The sequence below is a fragment of the Lepidochelys olivacea genome (genome assembly GCF_965140295.1).
Source record: "Lepidochelys olivacea isolate rLepOli2 genome assembly, chromosome: 2".
Taxonomy (NCBI): Eukaryota; Metazoa; Chordata; order Testudines; family Cheloniidae; genus Lepidochelys; species Lepidochelys olivacea.
The window spans coordinates 106,666,861-106,690,730 of NC_140412.1; the positions used below are offsets into that span (position 1 = coordinate 106,666,861).

The following is a 23,870-nucleotide window of genomic DNA, read 5'->3' on the forward strand; positions in this document are numbered from 1 at the left end:
AGAGAGACACAGAAGCCCTGCTGTCAGTTCTGCTTCGCATCAAGACACCAGAGGCTTCCATGGTCATGCTCTGAGGCAATGGTACCATCCCTTAAGGAGAGGTGACAGTTACTGTACCATCTCTAAAAGAGTGGCAGAGAGAAACCCTTTGGTACCAGATGCAACAAAACTCCCATCTAGGAAGTGTTCCGCACCTTCCCAACCATTGATACCGACTACAGACACTCCTCTGGGGTTCTGCATGAGCCTATGATAACAGGTGCTCTGATACTCTGGAGACCTGTGGCCCCAATACCCAGAGAGAGAATTACCATACCATCTCTAAGAAAGGGGCAACAAACTTTTTGTACTGGGCAAAACTCATTTAGGGAGTGCTCTGCCTGACTATCGGTACTGACAATGTACCACAGACCCTCCTCTGTGGTACCAAATGAGCCCATGGTACTGCATGAGCTCTGGTACCCTGGAGACCTGATTGGGGAAGAACCACAATCCATTACTTGGTACCAGGACCCCAGTATCGAGCACATCCCAGCACCCAGAATTGCTCTTAGCACTGGGCTGTATACTGCCAATACCCCAGTCAGTGGCACCCTTACCCACTGACGAATCTGACACTGGCCAGGAGGAGATCATTCTCTGGCCCCTCAAGGTGGCCCACCACCACACTACAAGGGTCATCCCCAATTCCATCACGCCAACTGCCTGTGCCTGCCTTCCTGCCTCTCTCCCCCAAGGCCATATTGTCACTCTTCAGGTATATACACACATGGCGTGACCGTCTCCGGTGTCTCTCAGGGAGAGACCACCAGATAGTTTGCTACAGCCTGGTACTTGAGCCAAGACAGAAGAAAGCTTTTTCAGAATAGAAAAGAAGGGTGGGGAGGAGAGAGAAAAAACCCACACCTGAAGAGGAAGCTACCTCTTGAGCACACTTATCTCTCCCAGATGAGACTGCTGCTCACCCTGCATCACAGGTGAAGATTTAAGAGCTTTCTGGATCTTATCAAGAAGGTGACAGACAAGCTGCAGATTCCCTTACAGGAGGTGGCAGATACACATCACAAGTTGGTGGAAATTCTGCACACTACCTTCTCATCTAGAACTGTCCTCCCAATTAATGAGCTGATTCTACCAAAATCTGGCAGAGCCAGCTTCCATCGCACCAACCAGCAACTGAATGTAAACAAAAGCCACCCTAAATCTCTACCCAAAGAGAGAGACACTGTTTTCAGCATCTGCAATCCAACTCCATCACAGTGGATGTGGTTAATGCATGAAGCAAGCAACATAATGCTAAGTCAACTCCATATGATCAGGCTTCGCAAGATGGTGTATTCATCGACATTACTGTTTAGAGTCAAATTACTGACCTGTCATGGCCAAAACAATTGTTAATCTTGGGAAACCCAGGATGTTTCTGAAACATTTCCAGAAACAAAAAACTAATTCAGACCATTCTTAGAGAAGGTCAGTTAATAGCCAGATCAGTCCTAGAGACACCACTGGATGTAGCTGTTACAGCTGCCAGCCCAGTCTCCATGACAGTGGTACTGACATGGCTTGTGCCTTTCATCAAAAACACCACAAAGGTTATGATGGACTTAATGTGACCTGTATGTTTTGTATAAACTGCCAAGGAGCTACCAGCTCTCCCTCCCTGTGCAAGACAGCATTCAAACTTTGGAAGTGATGCACCCATCACAATGTGCTCATCTCAGCTGTCTACAAGGGATACAGAACGGGACAACCAACAGTCTCAGTCAGGATTCTCATGACAATGACTATACTGAATTCAGAGGTGCTTCAAGATATAGCCACCCTTTGGGGAACCCAAACTTAAGAGGCCTATGGATCTCTTTGCTACTTATGGGAACAAGAAAGGTCCTTGTTACTGCTCCAGGGCTGGCTTGGGGAACATTCACTGGCAGTTGCCCTCATCTTCCCACGGACAGGGCCCACTTGTATGTCTTTTCCCAGATTCCTACCCTATCCAAGATTCTGTTGAAAATTCAACAGAACGAAGCGAGAGCTATTGTGATTGCCCCTCTTGACTATGACAAGTCTGGCTCCCTTACCTGATGCAGATGGCAATATGCCCTCCTGTTCCTCTGATATCAGCCCACTCCTCACCTGCTCTCAAAACAATGGGCTGACCCTTCACCCTAACCCATGGGTCCTGTGCCTCCAGGCTTGGATCTTTCTTTGTTCCAAGGCTTAGAAGCAGAATGCTCTGACAAGCCAAAACATGTTGCAACACAACCCAAGCTGACCACTCCCCATACCTATCTACAAAATGGAAACTTCAAGTTTGTACCATTCCAAACAGAGACCCAACCTCATCTTTCCTCCCTTTGATTTTGCACTACATTTTAAACTCTCTCAGCTCCCTTAAGGTACAACTCATGGTGAAAATGGCTTCCCACTTGGAGTTTGCTCAACCACTAATGCGTAGATTCTTTAAGGGCATTGGGACTCTTCCCCCATGTGACACCACCTGCTCCAGCCTGGTACTTTAACCTAGTTCTCAGGGCTTGGACTAGACCTCCCTCTGAGTCCAGGGCAACTTGTTCTTACACCTGTACATGACAACAGCATTTCTAATTGCCATCACCTCAGCTAGGCACACAGGAAAAATAGCAACCCTGATGGCACACCCATCATTCACAGCCTTTGTCTTAAAAAGAGAAAGTAACTAAGGCCATATCCCACGTTTCTCCCTACTTTTTCTGCACTTTCCATATGAATCAGATTCCTGTTTTTCCCCAAAACCACATTTGTGACAACTGGGAGACAATAGTGCATATGCTAGATATTAGAAGGATGTTAGCATTCTACTTGGACAGGAATGAAGATTTCAGGAAATGCCCTACACGTTTCCTTTTGTCCACAGAAAGATCCAAAAGCTCTGTGATATCTCCTCAAAGACTATCCAAATGGGTATCTAGTCGCATCAATCACTTTGCAAGGGCATAGCTTGCTTCCATCCATATGCACTCCATGAGATCAGTTCCTACCTCAATCACATTCCATAGGGATACCCCAATCTCCCTAAACTATAGGGCAATGATTGGGGCCTCCGTCCATACTTTAGCAGAATATGCGATCACTGAAGATTTGGCTGCTGACACCATCTTTGACTCCACAGTACTCTCTGTAGTAAAAGACTCTGCTCTGAAGTCCCAGCCTCCAGTGGTGGGTACTGCTCTGGAGTCACCTAAAGTGGAGCATCCATAGGGATGCTACTTGAAGAGGAAGTTACTCACCTTGTGCAGTAATGATGGTTCTTTGATATGTGTCCCTATGGGTGCTCCACAACCTGCCTGCCTCCCCTCTACTTCAGAGTTCTCTATAGGGCTCTGGTAGAGAAGGAAGTGAGGGGGTTTGCCTATGCAGTGCTAAATAGCCTCGAGGCAGACCATGAGGGAGGGAGAGCACATGCTTGGGCTCATTAGAGGTGCAGGGGCACACAGACACCTAAAGTGGAGCACCCATAGGGACACATCTCAAAGAACCATTGTTACTACACAAGGTGAATAACTTCCTCTTATGTTTTCCTCTTACTGGAGCAGAAGAGTAAACACTTTATGAACTACTTTTAACACTGGAGAGAAGTTTTTACACAAGTTGTACCTGGATTCAAGGAGTATCTATGATGAGATGCAGGAAGTGTCTAGTAACAGTTCATTGGAGAAAGGGAGAGGATAAATATCCAAAGAAATCATTTGTAGATTTCCTCCTGATGCAGCTTAGTCTTCACCAGAAACAGCAGGGGACAATGGAGTTAGCTAATCCATCCATAACACCATCCAGGCAAGATATTCCCCAAGTGACCATTTTGTTGGTTGCACTTCTGGCATGTAGTGAACTCCCACCATAGCCTATACAACTCACATCAGGAAAGAATCCTATGCGAGTGTGGCTTGATGCCGCCAAGCCCTTTTACAGACAAGAGAACTGCCATAACTAGATCCTCTTAGTAGCCCACCTGTAGATTTTTTACAATTCACCCAGAAAGGCTTGCCTAGAGAATTGTTACCCTTAATTCTAGTTTGAGACAAATCAAGTTCTAAAACAAGTTATACAGTACTCAAATTTGTATTACACTGAGCAGTTCCGTGAGGCATGAACTAAATATCACTTGTTTATGCTGTATGTTCATGTTTGTTCAGTGACTACCAGACTTCTACATCTCCCAGAGTATGAGACTAGCAATCTGTCCCCCACATGCACCACCTAAGAAGCAGAGAGTTTTGGTAGAGTTTAGTTTATTTATCAAGTACACATTCTCATGTCAAAGCAACAGATACTATTTACACAACTTAGAAATACATAGTATTTCCATTTTATAGAAGTGACCAAATTCAGTCTAATACCTTCTTTAGGTAGTATACAGCTATTTCCATTGCTACATATTACCAGTTAAAACCCATTGTGAACTTTTAAAGCTTCCACAAGACTTGTAACTTTTATCTGAGGTAAACTTTGGCAGTATATTCTTCTGACAGTCATTTAGCAATTAAAATAGGAAGCCACATGCACACTGGCCACTCAAGTTTGTCAAGCCATTTTTACAGACTTCTAGCTTTCTTTGCAGATGAATCTGTGGCATTCTCCCTAGAATCACATGAGACTTGTGAAGGCAACTCTTCAGAATCCCGATCTACATCACCCTCAGAATCACTCTCTTCATCCTCCTGCTCAAATTCCTCCAAGTCTAGATTTTTCAGTGACTCAAGGCCATCAGGTGCCTGCCCCGTTAGTCTCTAGAAGATACAGGAGAGAACTCTTAAGAATGTGTTAAAGTTGTGTTTCTATAAGGATGCACTTTAATTTCCATAGAAAATACTGATATATTTAGAGCACCAAGTCTAAATGCATTCAGTTTTACTGATCAGTCACATATTAGCTAAGTCATCAAGTGATAAGGTTATGCTTCTGAGTGACAGAAACCCTGCCTAATGAAAAGCAGACACTCACCCCAAAAATGCAGTCTACAATTGCAAGTTGCATCTGGCTTGCTGATATTAAGGTCTTCCAGATTTTCCAGGCAGCTGAGGCAAAGTCTATTTTATCAAAGAGTTCATCTCTTGGTTAAGGGACTGTTTGAGATTAAGTTTATTACTATACCACCTTAATATTGTTTCCCTAGTTTCACACAATATATTGCTGTGACAAAAGTAAAGTTTATGATGACAGAGCTTTACAAATAGTTTAACAGCTGCCAAGCCAGAAAAAATAAAGCTCAGTACTGGCCTGTTGGTTCTTGGTTCTAGAGGAGCAGATCGCACAGTTTTGAAGATTTAGGTAACCCAGAACAATTTGTCTAAGTTGTTTCTCTTTACCAGACATAACAGCCAGCTTTAGAGCATTCAAGAGTCAGCTAACAGCTGAGTTTGGGCTCCATTTAGACCAGGGGTGGCCAACCTGTGGCTCTGGAGCCACATGCAGCTCTTCAGAAGTTAATATGCAGCTCCTTGTATAAGCACCGACTCCAGGGCTGGAGCTACAGGTGCCAACTTTCTAATGTGCTGGAGCATGCTCACTGCTCAGCCCCTGCCCCCACTTAACCCCTTCCTGCCCCCTACCTGCAAGCCTCCTGCATACCAGGAACAGCTGATAAGGAGGCACTAGGAGGAAGGGGGAAGCACTGGGAGCTGATGGGGCACTGCTGATGTATTATTCTGGCTCTTTGGCAATGTACATTGGTAAATTCAGGCTCCTCCTCAGGCTGGCCACCCCCGATTTCGACAAACTTAAATATCGCATTATGAATAATGCCAACCTTCAACTATTCATATCAGTTCAGAGCAAAAAACTTTTCTTCACCCCCTTACAGTAGTTTTGGGGGTGGTCTTATCCTATAAGAGATTTATTCCTTCCATATTTACTATGTACAAGAAATGTTATAACAAGAGTTAAATTATCCAACTGGAGAATCACCACTGCATATTCTTCAGTCTCAGCACTTTTCTATACACAATTTAAGCCAGTTTAGTTAGAAATCAGTGCAAAACCCTGTGTGAGCACCTATCTGTTTAGCTTGTGCCTGTAAGCTTACAAATACAGGTTATACAGATATACAAATGTCCACATTTGGTCTCCAGTGTGGAGACCTCTAGTTATGTCAGTGCAAACATTTAGACTGGGCCTTTGAAATCATCAAGATTCCTAGGTTGAAGTCCTCAATCTTATTCAGCACAAATACCTCTTTTAGGGGTACTTCTAACTTCAGAGTCCCCATTAGATAGAGTCACTAGATAACTCTTATCACCCAACCTCATTCCAGCCAAGAGTACAAAGATTCCTCAGTCATCCACAATTTACCTTCCAAGAGCCACACCATGTGGCTGAACAGTTACTGTTACAATCTGGCCCTGTCCTTCTGGTCAGGGTATTGAATGTACTGGAAGTGGACCCAATCCTGGGTCCTGGTATGCTTCTCAGCCCCTCTAGGCCTGGTGGGGGGAGTCTACCCACAGATTCTGGCTAAGGCACACTGGCACAGACCTTGTCTGAGAGCCCCTTCTTGGGTTGTGGGTCTAAGGAATCTAACTACCATAGTTCATAAAACTAGTGCCTCAAGCCTTCTGAGCCCCCTGTTGCTTAAACATGCTCCCCTAGAGTTCCACTTTGTTGTAAGTAATTCTGGCTCCTGGCTTAATCCCTTTGGTGACAAAGTGGCAGAAGGCAAGAAACAAGATTTTCAGAAGAATTTAGCCAGTCACTATCATTTAAAAAAGCCCTAGAGATCTTTGAAAGGCAAGAAGTCTTGAGATCAGCCTGGGAGTGTTTCAGCATTGTGTGTGAGGTCTTGTCCACCTTTTAGGCGGAGTCCCTTCCGGTCTTCTCTTCAGCAGATTCTGCCTATATGGGGTGGTATCTACCACCCTTAAACGCAGTGTCTTCCTTCAGGTATATGTCCAGGCTGAGAAACTCCATGTCATTCCTTACGATCAGAAGGGTCGTTGTTATATGGGTTGGACAAGCTAATACAAAGTTCATTTTCCTAGATTGCTTACACTGATTGCTTCTCAGTCACTCACTCAGCTAGGTGTACAGCACCATTCTTGGTACCTGCAGCATAGTAAACCAACCTTATCAGGTTTTTCCTATACAGGATACAAAAATGTACTCAAAAACAGAAGTCATGATTTGATACACACCCCAGTCACTTACATCACAGTTAATACTATGGATTGAAAACAAGTCTCATGAGATTACCTCAATCATATTTGTCATGTACTGCACATGTTCTGCAAGTAATACCAGTTCATCATTTTCTTCTTTTAGACGGGCAATTTCACCATCTTTCTGTTCAATTTCTTTGTGCAGCTAGAAAAAAAGAAAGTTTTATATAGGGACTAGCCAAGAGAAAAAAGTGAAAAGGTATTTAACCTGATGAACTACCTTTTCATTTTCCTGAAGCACTTCATACAGTGCCTTCCTTCTCTCTTCAGCCACTTCCTTCCAGTACCGAGACGGAGGATTTTCTGTAGGAAGAGTTTAATATGAAAAATCTCTCGTGTATCTAATGTAAATAAGCCTTGAATTAGAAGCAAATTAAAATAGAGTAAATTTAAATATAAGAGTTCCATATGTTTGGAGTATTTGTCATTTCAATATTCTACAACCCATTCTGACCTGCTAAAAACCATCAAAGAGGTTAACAAATGAGCTTTTAGTTACTTGAGACATTTGATTTGGCAGCTGGGTCAAATTCAAGGTTATACTAATTTGCTTTTGACATTATTGAAGAGCATTTTCTGAAGCTGCTTCAATAAGTGTCACAACGTGCATTGCAGAATGGTCCCAACTGCAAGACCTATTGAACATAGCCACTTCTGCAATGAGTAGCAGCAGAATAGGCTCACTAGAAGTAGCAAAGGCTGACAACTTCCAAGACACTAATCACATAGCTTGAACCCAGATATTATCTCTCCTAATTTAGAACAATTTAAAAAAACTGGGTCAGGCTATCTGCTTAATTTGGTTGGCAAGTGGTAATATGGCCTGAATTGTGACAGCATGCTAAACTAAAGTACAATTCCCAAAGTTTAAATGCTTTTGAGCCTCACATACTGCTGGCCAAGTCACCTTAAGTGAGGGTGTAAAACTTTTAAACTCTGCATAGATGTTTGAATGATGCTTAAGAGGACATGATCATTAAAATGAGTAAGTGTTGCTACTTAATGTTGGCAAGTAGCAATTAACCAATTCTAAGCCCATTATTTGCTTTTAGTAGCATACCAAAATTAAGTATTATCAAGATACACATGAAGTTTCAAACAATATGCGATTGCTGGAAGTGTAAAACAAGAAAACATACTTTTTACCATGAGATCAACAGCTTGAGTGACTCCTTTTAGATTTTCATTTTTCTGTTTTGGGTCCACAACCTCAGCTTTGCAGGTCTTTGCAGTTAGCTGATCACTCCAAAGTTTCCTTTTGAACGAACATTTAGCAGGCTGTAATACAGTAAGTTTGGTTTGCCGAGATGCTATTTGTCCGTGACATTTTACATGTCTTCATAGACTTGCAAACTCATCTAAGCTATACTAACAGATGGAGTTTCTCCTTTACCTATTGCTTATAGGTACGGAAGTTATCTGTATTTCAAGGGTGGCACAACTTCTTGCCAACTCACCTCCAGATTTCTTGAAGAAAAGCTTTACTCACAAAACATTTTCTCAGCCATCAGACATCTTTCTTGCACTAGCAGTATAGGTCTGATGAACAAGCATTTCTACTCAAGTGCTTTCAAAGTATTTGAAATATTTATGCTAGATTTACTATTCAACAAAGCTAAATGATGTAATTACTATACAGTTTAAAGGTTCTTGTTACAATTAATGGATATTATTATAGTACCTTAGCCCTTCTACATTAAACATAACAGCATTTAGTTACTGTTACAGATTGTGTTGTAGAGTTATTACATCTAAATACTTACTTCATTTACCCTGCCAATAAGGCAACCTGCTGTTGAAGGCTGAATCGTTTTAAGAGTCCGTCTTGGGGCTGAGTTTGCCTTGTCTGTGACGTACTTCTTGAAAAGAGAAAAGTTTTAATACAAAGCAGTTAAACTCCTGGATGGAGTAGGGTAATTTATGAAGTTTCTCATGCCACATTTTAAGGTAATGGATTAAACTATCAATCCACTTGTCTTTCCTACAGATAGGATTAACAAGCTTTGTTTTAATTTAGTTTAGGGTTTACTACTCTACAATTATAATATAGTTTGTATTTGTAGCAAAGCTGGATCTTAACTGTTCTATAAAAAGCTGAAGACCTACATAAGCCTTATCTTGGTTAAGACACTCCATCTCATTTACACTACAAAGTAGAACTATTTTAAACAGGTCAGGTACCAGCTGTGTTCTAATTGGATTCTCAATTAAATTATAGTGCAAGTGTTCTGTTTAATCTCGCAAATTATACTAGCCATTCACCACAGATGAATGCTTCTGCACTTTGATAACTGTTTTGAGTTGTTAGAGTGATCCTTATTTTTTGTTCAAGGTGATTTCATCAGTTTAAACTGGAAAACATGCACAGTAATTATGCAAGGTTCATTTTTTACTATCTATATGTAAGTGCAAAAAGAAAAGGAGTACTTGTGGCACCTTAGAGACTAAAATTTGAGCCTAAGCTTTCGTGAGCTACGGCTCACTTCATCAGATGCATGCAGTGGAAAATACAGTAGGGGGATTTTATATACACAGAGAACATGAAACAATGGGTGTTACCATACACGCTAACGCGAGTGATCATTGTAACACCCATTGTTTCATGTTCTCTGTGTATATAAAATCCCCCTACTGTATTTTCCACTGCATGCATCCGATGAAGTGAGCCGTAGCTCACGAAAGCTTAGGCGCAAATAAATTTTAGTCTAAGGTGTTACAAGTATTCCTTTTCTTTTTGTGGATACAGACTAACATGGCTGCCACTCTGAAACCTGTCTATATGTAAGTGGTTCTTCAAGGGCTGTATGCATTTAACAGAAGTTCTACTTCAACCATTCATTCATCAACAGGCATCTAGAATTTCCTTGCTTGGGGCATAACACTGATCCAGGAAGGCTATTGTTTTGTGGAACAGAATATTTATCACCTTTCCTTGTCCTATGTCAATACCTATTTCCTGCATTAAAGCTTTTTAAACCATTAGTTACACTGCCACCATGGGACAGTAAACAATGGTAGACAATCAAACAAGGATAGCAAGAACACAATACCATACAAGCGTGAGAAAGTTACTGATTCACACTGTACTTCACATGAGAAGAGTTCACCTTTCCCACGGTAAAATTTCTGCCACCAATTAGCTTGGTGTTGAACTTGAGGACAAATGCCAACTACCGTGGGAACCAGCATTACAGATGCTATTTGCAGCTACTGAAGACTATGATTGGTCAATGTTCCCCTGGCAAAATGCAGTTAATACTATGCCAGGTGCTTAAGTTAACCCATTGTTCTTCATATTTGAGATAACCAGTGAAGCATCCAGAAAAGTGAGTCAGCCAGACACCAAAATAAGATCATGGCCATTTGCTTGTTAAGATGAGCCCAAGAATAAGTGTTTAGTCATGGACATGTCTGATAAAAACAAACTTTTCATTACACAGATTTACTATTTATCCTTTTAAGGGTACAGGATTAGTCTTCACACCCTACAACACTGAGCAATTTTAAAGTTCCTGTAAGTAAGAATACAGATTTTCCACTACGCAGAATTAGGAACATATGATTAAGTGCCACTCAACATTATAATACCCAAATTACTCCTAGGTGACTTTTACCCCCCATGTCTTTCCCTAGACTGAGTCATCCGGGACTTCACCCAACACACCAAATAAAGTCAAGACTACAAGTTTTTAGGGAAGTCTTATACTTGTTCTTAAGTGTCCAGAATTCAGATACTCCCCTGATTACACTAGTCTTGTATTAGGTACATCATTGCTCTACTTTTATATTAAGAGTAAAAAGTCTCCAAATAAAACTATTTGTTTTAGATTTGGATTTAAGACTGACTACATACTAGGCAAATTTGAAAAAAGGAGTAAAGCAAGGTTACTGGTAGTAGGGTACTAACAGCATAGCTTATTACTTTCCCTACTAAAGCCAGGCACAATGTGAAGACAGTCCTTTCCTCTGGGCTGGACATTCACCTTGGAAGGTCATCTCTTGAAATCCCCACAGTTTAAAGAGGCCACAAAAATAACCAAGCAACTTCCCTGCTATCTTAGGCACCCCATTTTGAGTTTTACATGCTCTGGAGTCTAGAGTTTCCAGTGTGGGGAATTTTTTGAAGATTAGTATTATGATGGTTCTACTCACAAGTCAGACATTTAATAACTTGGTCCCCCTCGTGCATTTAGCAACAATTTTATATGCACAGCGTATATGAATTATGCAACGGTATACATTCAAAACTACTACCTGAAGACTAAAGCAATGGTCAAGTGCCCAACTTCATGTATGAAGTCTCATTCTAATGATTTTTTTCAAGCACAAAAATAAGAGCATTGTTTCAGAAAACTGCAACACAGTTTTTTTTATTAGGATCTTAGTTTAGAGGGATCAAATCTAACTCACATTATGAAATTAACTCATTTTAAGTAGTCTCACATGGAACAGATTCTAAAGCCCCCCCTATTTCTTCTGGTTTATTTTCTTTAATGTCTAAGACCCATGCTGATAGGGGAAGTCAGCTACAGGGCTGGGAAATGCAGACTTGAAGAGTTCTCTAATCAGTTATACTATTTTACGTATTATTGCATGATAAAATCTAGTAGAATTAGCTTTACATTGACTGTGTGATTTAGGGAACTGATAACAAGATACGAAGCCAGTAAGTCACCAATTCAAGTGTGATCCAGGTTAGTAGCATTTGAAGTTTGCCATATAAAAACATGTGCCTGGAACTAAATGCACATACTTAAAAGATCATTGAAACACTGGGAAAAACTCAGTGCAGGCTAAGCAGTTTGTAATTCTTTATCCTCAGGGTGGCATATTTTCAGTGTCTTTGTGAACTACATACCTGTTCTGCAAAAAAACAGAAGGACTGAGTCTCCAGAGCATCAATATGACATCTTTCACGATAAGAAAGGCACATGATCTCTTTTTAGCTAGCATTATAAAATGGTGTGGATATAAAGAGCTCAGCTAAGTCTGGAGTGATTACAGATACCAGCACAAAGTCTGTCATTACAATCTGATCTATTTATTTTTACCTTCATAGACCACTTTAAAGATTGAGTAATGCTGAGTTAGGTTACAGACCTTTATCGTTCCTGAGGCTTTTCCTGCATCCAATTTCTCCTTCATACTGAAATTCATCTGACTACAAACCTGTGTTTTATAACAAAGGCAAAGACATAGAAAAGCAAATTTATTAGTCAGAGCAGAAAGCACAAGTTCAGTTTGCCCAGTGGCATGCACGTCTGTCAGAACAAGCCGGCCATGGGCTCCCACCTGCCACAAGGGCAGCCTCCGCTCAGCTCCACGAGCCCCTCACAGCAATCAATCCCGTGTGAGGAGCAAACCAGTACAAGGCGGTGGCACATTTAATCCGCATACACCCGTTTCGCCCGTTCACACCACGGAGGGGCTCCTCGGGGCAGGGCGCCTGGACCCCCCCCCCCGCGTCCCCGCCCCGTGAGAGAGGGGCCGCACTGGCTGCTGTGCGGGCAGGGCAGCCCCCGAGGCGGGGAGCTGCGTCACCCTCCCAGCGCGGGCCGCGGGATCCGGAGCAGGACGCCGAAGCTAGAGCCCTCGGACATGCGGCGCCCCCGCCAGCCGAAAGCCCAATCGGAGACCTTCCCCCCTCCGCCCCCCCACAAGGCGGAACCGCGACCTTCACCTGCCACCGCCCCCCCCCCCGGCCTCCCCCGGCCAGGCCCCCGAGGACCGGCGCTGACGTGCCCCTTTGCCTCGTACCCCGGCTTCAGCCCCTCGATCCCAGCCCGCCCGAACCCCAACCACCCGGCCAGCCCCGCCGCAGGGCGCAAGCCCGCCAACCGCCAAACCCGCGAGCCCCCTGCCGGGAGAAACCCGCCAAAACCCGCACACTCAGCCAGCCCCGCAGCGGAGCGCGAGCCCCTCCGCCCCCATCGCGCGAGACCGCCCGGCAGACGCTGAGCTCCCTGCCCCCTCAGCCCGGGGGCGTCCCGCTCCCTCTCCCCCCCCCCCGCCGCGCCGAACCCTGCGCAGCCGCCGCCCAGCAGGGGACCCAGAGACCCTCAGACGCACCCGACTCCTCTCCCGCGCGTGCCTCACGCTGCTGCCGTCCTACCGCGCGCCACCAGGAAGCAAATCAGAGCGACCAGCGATCTTGAGCGCGCGCGCGCGCGTGGCTATAAATATCCACCCGGCTCACGCCACGTGATCAGCTCCCCTCCCGTGAAGCCCTGCGCGACGCTGCGGGTGGGGCCAGGGAAACCGTGCGTCCTCCCATCGCCCCCCTCAGCCGCCCAATCCCAAACAGTATCCACTTCCTCCTTCCCCGCCTATCGGGGCCCAGCAGGCCCTGCGCGTCAGCGCCACGCCCCGCCCGCGGGAGGAGGAGGAGGAGCGAGGAGGAGGAGGGGGCGGAGCGTTGTTGGGGTGGGATGGGCAGTGGGCGGGAGAAGCGGGGGAACAGTTGCCCACTATGTACCGGCGCAGAACGCGACACGCTGGTCCCATCCCTCTTCTGAGGCCCCGCCCCTTCTTCGAGGTCCCGCCCCTGCTCACTCCATCCCCCCTCCCTCACTCGCTCGTTGTCAGGGCGCTGGCTGGGAGGGCGGGTTGGGGTGTGGGCAGGGGTGAAAGCAACTCACATCGCTTACCGGGAGGCAGGGCTGCCAGGCCCCTGGGCAAGGGGGGGGGCGGCTAGCTCCGGGCCCCCAGAAGGGGCAGGGGCAGGGGCTCAGGCAGAAGGGGTGGAGCCTGTGGCACAATTTTGAGGGTGGGGGTGGCGCGCAGTCTGTTTGCTTGCCCTTGTCTGTGTCCGTCACCGCCCCACGCTGGGACAGCTCCAGAGCCTCAGGGCCAGTGGCCAGGACCCCGGGTGGCAGCAGAACCTCTGGGGCCAGGGCAGGTCAGGGGTGAATGGGACTTTCTCTCCAAGGAGCAGGTATTACAGTATTGCCAGCTTCAGGGATCAACAGTCATAAGCCAGCCCTCCTCCCTGCTCTCACAATCACAGGTTGTTGTTTTTATCTGTCCTTTGACATTTGCACTCCCAGATCCCATTGTGGGTATTTATTTCTCTTTTTTATAGAGGAATTAGCTAGAGTGCTCCTGTCAGCTAATTTCTGATACCTGCAAAAAAACAAAAAACAAAAAAACCCTAAAAAAGAAAAGGAGGACTCGTGGCACCTTAGAGAGTAACCAGTTTATTTGAGCATGAGCTTTCGTGAGCTACAGCTCATTTCATGCTCAAATAAATTGGTTAGTCTCTAAGGTGCCACAAGTACTCCTTTTCTTATTGTAAGGAGAGTGATCACTTTAGATAAGCTACTACCAGCAGGAGAGTGGGGTGGGAGGAGGTATTTTTTCATGCTTTGTGTGTATATAATAAGATCTTCTAAACTTTCCACAGTATGCATCCGATGAAGTGAGCTGTAGCTCATGAAAGCTTATGCTCAAATAAATTGGTTAGTCTCTAAGGTGCCACAAGTACTCCTTTTCTTTTTGTGAATACAGACTAACACGGCTGTTACTCTAAAAAAAACCCTAGCATTTCCAGGTGCCTAAGGAGCCCCTAGCTGGAATAACGGTTAAAGTTGCCCCCCACCAAAATCTGTGTGTGTGTGAGAGAGAATTTGTGTTACCCAACACATTTGGGAAAGTGGGTAAGGTCATTTTGATCACCTGCGGCTAGAGCTCTCATCCCCCTTCTGCCTGTGTCATACCCAGCAATGACTCCTGTCTTCCCAATCCATTCTCCTCCCTCATTTGTTCCATCCACTTACAGGTCGGATTAGCCTTTTGTGATCTCAGCGCCAAACATATCTGTGGGCCCCCATGGGGGCAATGGGGCATACTTGGAGGGTCAGTTTCCATAGCGAGGGTCCGGCTGTGGGAAGTGGAGCATGGTGCAGCAGGGGTGTCCCTGCCCTGCCCAACTCTGCCCAGCAAAGTGCGAGAGCACTGTTTACAAACTGGCAGCCATGAGATGCACACTGGCTGGCCTGGCCCTGCACTGCCAGCACGGCCCTTCCCCTCAGGGGCAGGCCCGCACTATGTGCCATGATGCCCCCTAGCCCAGCACCTCCACCCCCGACCTCTATATCCAGCACTCCCCCCGCCCAGAGACCCCACCACCACAACTGCACACCACCACCCACTGCCCAGCACGCCCACAGACCCCTATGCCCAGGGCCCCCCCCGAACCTCCACTACCCAGTATCCCCATATACTCCCAGCACCACAACTGCACAGTGCTCCATAAAGACCCCCCCCCACTACCCAGCACCCCAATTCACATAGATCACCCCACAGCCAGCACCCCCCCACAGACCCTTCACTGCCCAGCACCCCACCCAAACACCCAGAGTCGCACTCCCCCACTTCCTGCCCCCCACCCCACATCGTGTCTGCCAGGCCAAGCCAGCAGAGTGTCCTGGGTGGGTTGGGGCAGTGCTCCAGCCCATTGGGAACAGCAGCACGACCAGCCAGGCTGGAGTGGCTGAGGAGCTGTCCAGGCTGGGTTCCCACAGGAGTCCCACTTGCCTGGCGGGGTGGAGGGCGTGCTGTCCCCCACCCCACTGGCTAAGACCAGCCTGGCCTCTGCAGCGGTACCAGGCAGCTCGAGCCGGGGAGGTGGGTGAGGCCCCACAGGTGGCAGGCAGTACAGACTGCTCAGAGCCGGAGCTGTGCTGCCTGGCCTGGCAGTGTGTACACCACGGGAGTTACAATGCAGAAAGCTGCTTTACTGCACAGAAATTTGCCAGTGTAGGCAAGGCTTTAGATTTGCTAGCATGGACCACAGCTTGGTCCATGCTAACAGATCTGAACACGTCAGGTCCTAAATCACAATCCTACAAAGGCTTATGCACATGCTAAGCTTTAAACTGAGAAGTACCATTGACATCAATGGAACTATTCACAGCTTAAAGTTAAGTACATGTATAAGACCTGGTCTACACTACAAGGTTAGGTCGAATTTAGCCGTGTTACTTCGATTTTATAAGGAATGCAGCTATACAATCAACCCCGTTCCACCGCCCTAAAGGGCTCTTAAAATCAACTGCTGTACTCCTCCACAACGAGGGGAGTAGTGCTAAAATCAAACTTCCTGGGTCAAATCTGGGGTACTGTAGACGCAGCACTGTGCAATTCAATGGTATTGGCCTTTGGGAGCTATCCCTGAGTGCTCCAATGTGACTGCTCTGGACAGCACTTTCAACTTCAATGCACTAGCCAGGTACACAGGAAAAGCCTTGGGGAACTTGTGAATTTCATTGTCTGTTTGGTCAGCGTGGGGAGCTCAGCAGAACATGTGACCATGCAGTCCCAGAATCGCAAACAAGCTCCAGCATGGAGCGAATGGGAGACACTGGATCTGATTGCTGTATGGGGAGAAGAATCTGTGCAGTCAGAACTCCAATCCAGCAGAAGAAATGCTGATATATATGCCAAAATCGCACAGGGCATAGTGGACAGAGGCTACACCAGGGACACATAGCAGTGCTGCGTGAAAATTAAGGAGCTCAGGCAAGCCTACCAAAAGACAAAGGAGGCAAAGAGTCGCTCTGGGACAGAACCCAGACATGCCGCTTCTATGATCAGCTGCATGCCATTCTAGGGGGGGACCCTACCATTACCCCACCACTGTTCGTGGACATCTGCAAGGTGGCAGCCTCACGCAACACAGAGGAGGCTTTTGTGGATGAGGAAGAGGAGGAGCAGGAGAATGCGCAGAAGGCAAGCAGAGAATCCATTCTCCCCAGCAGTCAGGAGCTTTTCGTCACCCTGGAGCCAATACCCTCCCAGGGCGTATTGTTCCCAGACCCTGAAGGCAAAGACAGCACCTCTGGTGAGTGCACATTTGTAACTACAACACAGGGGTTAAAAGCAATTGTGTTTAATGTTTGATTTGCCCTAAAGAATTGGGATGCATTTGCGGCCAGTACAGCTACTGGAAAAGTCTATTCACATGTCTGGAGATGGAACCCCAGGTGAATCCTCCAGGGACATCTCCATGAAGCTCTCCTGGAGGTCCTTTGAAAGCCTTTGCAGAAGGTTTCTGGGGAGGGCTGCCTTATTTAGTCCTCCATGGTAGGACACTTTACCATGCCAAGCCAGTAGCAAGTAGTCTGGAATCATTGCAGCATAAAGCATGGCAGCGAATGGTCCTGGGTTTTGGTCGCATTCATGCAATATTTGGTCTTTATCTTTCTGTGTCAGCCTCAGGAGAGTGATATCATTCATGGTCACCTAGTTGAAATAGGAGATTTTTTGTAAAGGAACAGTAATCCTCTCTGTTTGGTGATCCCCAGCACATTAGACCTCAGTCATGCTGGGCTGTTTGCGCTTGGCTAAAAGGGATCATCCCGGAGAGTAGCCACGCATAAGGGATGCCTCACATCCACCCCCAAACCGCAGCCCCTCCTTTTAAAGGGCAACCGCAGGCCCTCCTTTTAAACGGCAAACCCAACCAGGATTGGTTGCTATGGGAAAGGAGGGCGCTGCGGTTTGAAACCATTCCCACATGTTATGAACGTAGAAGAAGCCAACCCCACGTACCCTTTGGCTTACCCTAGCTGCCTGGAAACCAAATTCTGTTGCCCAGCCGTGCACGATGTGTCACCATACTGGCAGGCGCTCAATATAAAAGCCAAAATGCGACCTTGTACCTAAAGCACATGTGCTGTCTGCTGTGAATTGCCTGATTCACTGTGAAAGAGTATCCCTTTTGTTCTCAGAAACGTATCTTCTTAAATTTTACTCTTACTTGCCCGGCGTTCCCACAATGATGTCAGTGTGATCCACCAGTGCTTGCAGCACCATTGAGAAGTACCCGTTGCAGTTTATTTACTGGTTGGCAAGGTGGTCCGGTGCCAAGATGGGGATATGTGTTCCGTCTATTGCCCCACCACACTTAGGGAACCCCATTGCAGCAAAGCCATCCACTATGACCTGCACATTTCCCAGAGTCACTACCCTTGTTAGCAGAAGGTCACTGATTGCATTGGCTACTTGGATCACAGAAGCTCCCACAGTAGATTTGCCCACTCCAAATTGATTCCCGACTGACCAGTAGCAGTCAGGCGTTGCAAGCTTCCACAGGGATATCACCACTCACTTCTCAACTGTCACGGCAGCTCTCATCTTGGTATTCCTGTGCTTCAGGGCAGGGGAAAGCAACTCACAACGTTCCATGAAAGTGGCCTTACGCATGCAAAAGCTTTGCAGCCACTGGGAATCATTCCATACTTGCAACACTATGCAGTCCCACCAGCCTGTGCTTGTTTGCCGGGCCCAGAATTGGTGTTCCACCGTATCAATATGCCCCCATGTCTCCATGATATCCAAATTGCCACATCCCATGCTTTCAGGAACATCTGTGCCATGTCCTCCTCACAATCTTCCTCGTGCTGGCGGCTCCTAGTTGGGCTCTGCACATACTGAAGGATAATGCACAAGGTGTTTACAATGCTCACAAAAGCAGTGTGCAGCTGAGCGGGCTCCATGGTTGTCGTGCTATGGCGTCTGCACGGATAACCCTGGAAAAAAGGCACAAAACGATTGTTTGTGGTTGCTTTCAAGGAAGGAGGGAAGACTGATGACATGTACCCCAAATCACCCGTGACAAAGTTTTTGCCCCATCAGGCATTGGGAGCTTAACCCAGAACTCCAATGGGCAGCGGGGACTGTGGGATAGCTACCCAGTGCACCACTCGGTGAGTCGATGCTAGCCATAGCATTGAGGACGCACCCCGCCAACCTAATGCGCTTAGTGGGGACACGCATGATGGACTGTATAAAATCGCTTACTAAAGATCGAATTTTATAAAATCGATCTAATTTTGTAGTGTAGACTTGCCCAAATAAGTCTTTGCAGGATTAGGGCCTAAGAGCTCGTCTACTCTGGCAATTAACAGCGCTGCAACTTTCTCGCTCAGGGGGGTGAAAAAACACCTCCTAAGTGCAGCAAGTGGCAGCGCTGTAAAGCACCAGTGTAAACAGTGCCCCAACGCTGGGAGCCACGCTGCCAGCAATGGGAGCTATACCCCTCATTGAGGTGCTGTTTTTAGAGCGCTGGGCTGCGCAGCAACCACACAGGGCACCTTAAAGTGCTGCTGCATTGCCAGAGTAGACTAACCCTTAGTTTGTATGCTTCTTGTGGCAGGGAATGCGTGGTTCTCTGTAATACACACTTCCATTCATAGCACTATATAAATATTTTCTAACAATAATATAAAATTTCAGTGTAGGTGTTTTCTTTCAAACTCAGCTTAGTTGATGATTGCACTTACTTCTATAAAGATTGTTTGCCTTTATAAAAAGAATTAAAGTGTCAGGGGAAATTTATTTCTGAAAAGTGGCATAACTGCTTTTGGAAATGTTGGTAATTAGAATGGGCTGATGCAGTGAAAGAAGGCTGTGCTTTGATAAACTCAAGTTTTATTTATCCTTTTAATCTGTCCCTTGCTTTGCTATCCGGGTGGGGATAACAAAGGAGCCACTCCTTCCGTTTAACCAGTTGAAGAACTTTTGCTATTGCACACCCTTATACTTCATTGTGAGTTTTCTTTCTCTTCAGTTTCTTCAGTTTGAAGGATTGGTAAAGAATCCCTACACCAGATCTTTTCCTTCTGTCAGAAGCTAACTGATAGGATTTAATCGTGGAGACCATTGTAATTGCACCAGAAATCACATTGAAAGGTTTTAGGTTGCATAATTATAACTTAGCCCACTGAGCACAAAAAAAAAATGATGTTGTGACCTTTTTCTGGATTGATTTAAACAATTTTCAGTCTCAATACTAGCTGTATTTCTCTTTCCAAGTTCAGTGTGTCATACTGGATTTCAGTTTGTTTGTTTCACAGAGAACGAAAATCTGAACGTCATGAATAGCTATGACTGTTTGCACTTCTGCAGAATCTGAATAAATACACAGAGTTTCCCATTGAGCTCATCCAGTTTGTTTGATTGTGTTGTGCCAGAGAGAATGCATTTATTTTTTAGACTTTTTATAATCTGTGGCAAATGATAAATGTTCTAATCTATTTTACAGGACATGACAATAGAAGCAGTTGGCTAGGGGGTCTGGATGCCTCAGGGGATTTGTAATACATGATTTATATTAATTTCTAGGGCTCCCATGTTGCAATTATCTCTGGGTGGGCAGACCCCTGCACCTGTGTGAAATTTCATGGGTGTTTCTATGTGAAGCTCATTGCAGAGCTGAGACCCAGAGCTCTGTATCTAATTAGCCCGGGTAGATAGTGACCAAAAGTCATTTCCATCTGACAGCTTTTTGTCGCCTATATATCAGAGGTTCCCACACTGTGGTCTGGGCAGCACACACTTGTGGTTTATAGAGAACTGCCTGGCCACATGGTGCTAAGCTACTCCTTATTTCCAGCTGCTGAATCAAATATAGATAAAAATATCTTAAATACTTTCCTAATATTAATTTTTCATGTAAGCAGTTGCTGTAAAACTCCCAGTGTTGTTATGTGAGAGTGAATTGGAGGATAGGATGGTTGAAGAGACTAGATCCTGTCACTGTGCAGCACCACTAAGAGACATAGCCCTGTCATGCCCTTCCTGCCTCAGCCCTGCCCTTATGCCAAAGCTTGCGAGCCAGACCTCAGCGGGGAGAGAAGGGGAGCCATAAAGTTGTCTTCTCCAATCTCTGGCCCTTCTACCCAACATAAAGGGGCCAGAGTGGAGTAAGGAAGAGTAATTCCTAATAAAGACAATAGCAATTCTGAACCTTTACTCCAGGACTGAATTTGTCCCTTAAGGTGTGACTACAGTCGGGTAGACATATCCATGCCAGCTTTAATCTTGTTAGTGTGGTTGAAAATATAGTGAAGACATGGTGGCAGAAGCTTCTAGTCCAAGTTCACCCAAAACCCTGGCTATGTACTCATGTTCCTAGCCTGTGCTGGGATCTGTGCTGCACATCTTCACAGCTACTTTTAGCCATGCTAGTGTGGATAAAACTAGTGTGGATATATCTACCCAAGATGCAATTACACCTTCAATTTCAGTGTAGACATACACTTAAGGTTAGGTTTCAGAGTAACAGCCGTGTTAGTCTGTATTCGCAAAAAGAAAAGGAGAAAAGGAGTACTTGTGGTACCTTAGAGACTAACCAATTTATTTGAGCATGAGCTTTCGTGAGCTACAGCTCACTTCATCGGATGCATGCCGTGGAAACTGCAGCAGACTTTATTTATACACAGAGAATATGAAAAAATACCTCCTCCCACCCCACTGTCCTGCTGGTAATAGCTTATCTAAAGTGATCATCAGGTGGGCCATTTCCAGCACAAATCCAGGTTTTCTCACCCTCCACCCCCCGCACACAGATTCACTCTCCTGCTGGTGATAGCCCATCCAAAGTGACAACTCTTTACACAATGTGCATGATAATAAAGTTGGGCCATTTCCTGCACAAATCCAGGTTCTCTCACCCCCTCACCCCCCTCCCAAAAACCAGACACACAAACTCACTATCCTGCTGGTAATAGCTCATCCAAAGTGACCATTCTCCCTATAATGTGCATAATTAAGGTGGGCCATTTCCAGCACAAATCCAGGTTTTCTCACATCCCCCCCACCCCCATACACACACAAACTCACTCTCCTGCTGGTAAAACCCCTTCAAAACTGACCACTCTCCAAGTTTAAATCCAAGTTAAACCAGAACATCTGCGGGGGGGGGGGGGGTAGGAAAAAACAAGAGGAAATAGGCTACCTTGCATAATGACTTAGCCACTCCCAGTCTCTATTTAAGCCTAAATTAATAGTATCCAATTTGCAAATGAATTCCAATTCAGCAGTTTCTCGCTGGAGTCTGGATTTGAAGTTTTTTTGTTTTAAGATAGCGACCTTCATGTCTGTGATTGCGTGACCAGAGAGATTGAAGTGTTCTCCGACTGGTTTATGAATGTTATAATTCTTGACATCTGATTTGTGTCCATTTATTCTTTTACGTAGAGACTGTCCAGTTTGACCAATGTACATGGCTACATTGGTTAGATACTTTGTAAAAATTAGGCTTTAGCACCCTAGGAGTGCACTAGATGGCAGTGTAACATCAATTTACTTAACATTTCAAAAAGAATGAGGAGTATTTGTGGCACCTCAGCCCTGGTCTACACTAGGAGTTGAGGTTGAATTTAACAGCGTTAAATCGATTTAACCCTGCACCCGTCCACACGACGAAGCCCTTTTTTTCGACTTAAAGGGCTCTTAAAATTGATTTCCTTACTCCACCCTGACAAAGGGATTAGCACTGAAATTGGCCTTGCTGGGTCGAATTTGGGGTACTGTGGACGCAATTAGACGGTATTGGCCTCTGGGAGCTATCCCAGAGTGCTCCATTGTGACCGCTCTGGACAGTACTCTCAACTCAGATGCACTGGCCAGGTAGACAGGAAAAGGCCCACGAACTTTTGAATTTCATTTCCTGTTTGTCCAGCGTGGCAAGCTGCAGGTGACCATGCAGAGCTCATCAGCAGAGGTGACCATGATGGAGTCCCAGAATCGCAAAAGAGCTCCAGCATGGACCGAACGGGAGGTACGGGATCTGATCGCTGTATGGGGAGAGGAATCCGTGCTAACAGAACTCCGTTCCAGTTTTCGAAATGCCAAAACATTTGTCAGACTCTCCCAGGGCATGAAGGACAGAGGCCATAACAGGGACCCGAAGCAGTCCTGCGTGAAACTTAAGGAGCTGAGGCAAGCCTACCAGAAAACCAGAGAGGCAAATGGCCGCTCCGGGTCAGAGCCCCAAACATGCCGCTTCTATGATGAGCTGCATGCCATTTTAGGGGGTTCAGCCACAACTACCCCAACCATGTTGTTTGACTCCTTCAATGGAGATGGGGGGCAACACGGAAGCAGGTTTTGGGGACGAGGAAGATGATGATGATGAGGTTGTAGATAGCTCACAGCAAGCAAGCAGAGAAACCGGTTTTCCCGACAGCCAGGAACTGTTTCTCACCCTGGACCTGGAGCCAGTACCCCCCGAACCCACCTAAGGCTGCTTCCTGGACCCGCCAGGCAGAGAAGGGACCTCTGGTGAGCGTACCTTTTAAAATAGTATACATGGTTTAAAAGCAAGCGTGTTTAATGATTAATTTGCCCTAGCATTCGCGGCTCTCCTGGATGCACTCCCAAAGCCTTTGCAAAAGGTTTCTGGGGAGGGCAGTCTTATTCCATCCACCATGGTAGGACACGTTACCACTCCAGGCCAGTAGCACGTACTCGGGAATCATTGTAGAACAAAGCATTGCAGTGTATGTTTGCTGGCGTTCAAACAACATCTGTTCTTGATCTCTCTGTGTTATCCTCAGGAGGGTGATATCATTCATAGTCACCTGGTTGAAATATGGTACTTTTCTTAAGGGGACATTCAGAGGTGCCTGTTCCTGCTGGGCTGTTTGCCTCAGGGAATGTTCCCCGCTGTTAGCCACGGAGAGGGGGAAGGGGCTAGTCACGCGGTGGGGGGAGGCAAAATACGACCTTGTAACGAAAGCACATGTGCTATGTATGTAATGTTAACAGCAAGGTTTACCGTGAAAGAGTATACCCATTGTTCTATAAAATGTGTCTTTTTAAATACCGCTGTCCCTTTTTTTTTCTCCACCAGCTGCATGTGTTTCAAGGATCACAGGATCTTCTTCTTCCCAG

At 45.9% G+C, this 23,870-nt stretch overlaps 1 protein-coding gene across 4 annotated transcripts; it reads right to left on the reverse strand.

Annotated features, from left to right (window-relative positions):
- Nucleotides 1-4,262: 4,262 nt before the first annotated feature.
- GMNN (geminin DNA replication inhibitor) lies at nt 4,263-13,415 on the reverse strand. Of its 4 annotated transcripts, none has more exons than XM_084619107.1 (7): nt 13,260-13,415; nt 12,291-12,359; nt 8,954-9,046; nt 8,330-8,468; nt 7,411-7,493; nt 7,225-7,335; nt 4,263-4,766 (listed from the first exon to the last, which is right to left on the reverse strand). In XM_084619107.1, exons 2-7 carry the CDS (start codon nt 12,345-12,347, stop codon nt 4,572-4,574), a joined length of 678 nt encoding a protein of 225 aa, XP_084475233.1. In that variant the 5' UTR covers nt 12,348-12,359; nt 13,260-13,415; the 3' UTR covers nt 4,263-4,571. The 4 variants fall into 4 exon arrangements, with proteins under 4 accessions (XP_084475233.1, XP_084475231.1, XP_084475232.1 ...); XM_084619105.1 differs by having other exon boundaries at nt 8,954-9,049; XM_084619106.1 differs by lacking the exon at nt 13,260-13,415 and adding an exon at nt 13,078-13,152 and having other exon boundaries at nt 8,954-9,049.
- Nucleotides 13,416-23,870: the final 10,455 nt, after the last annotated feature.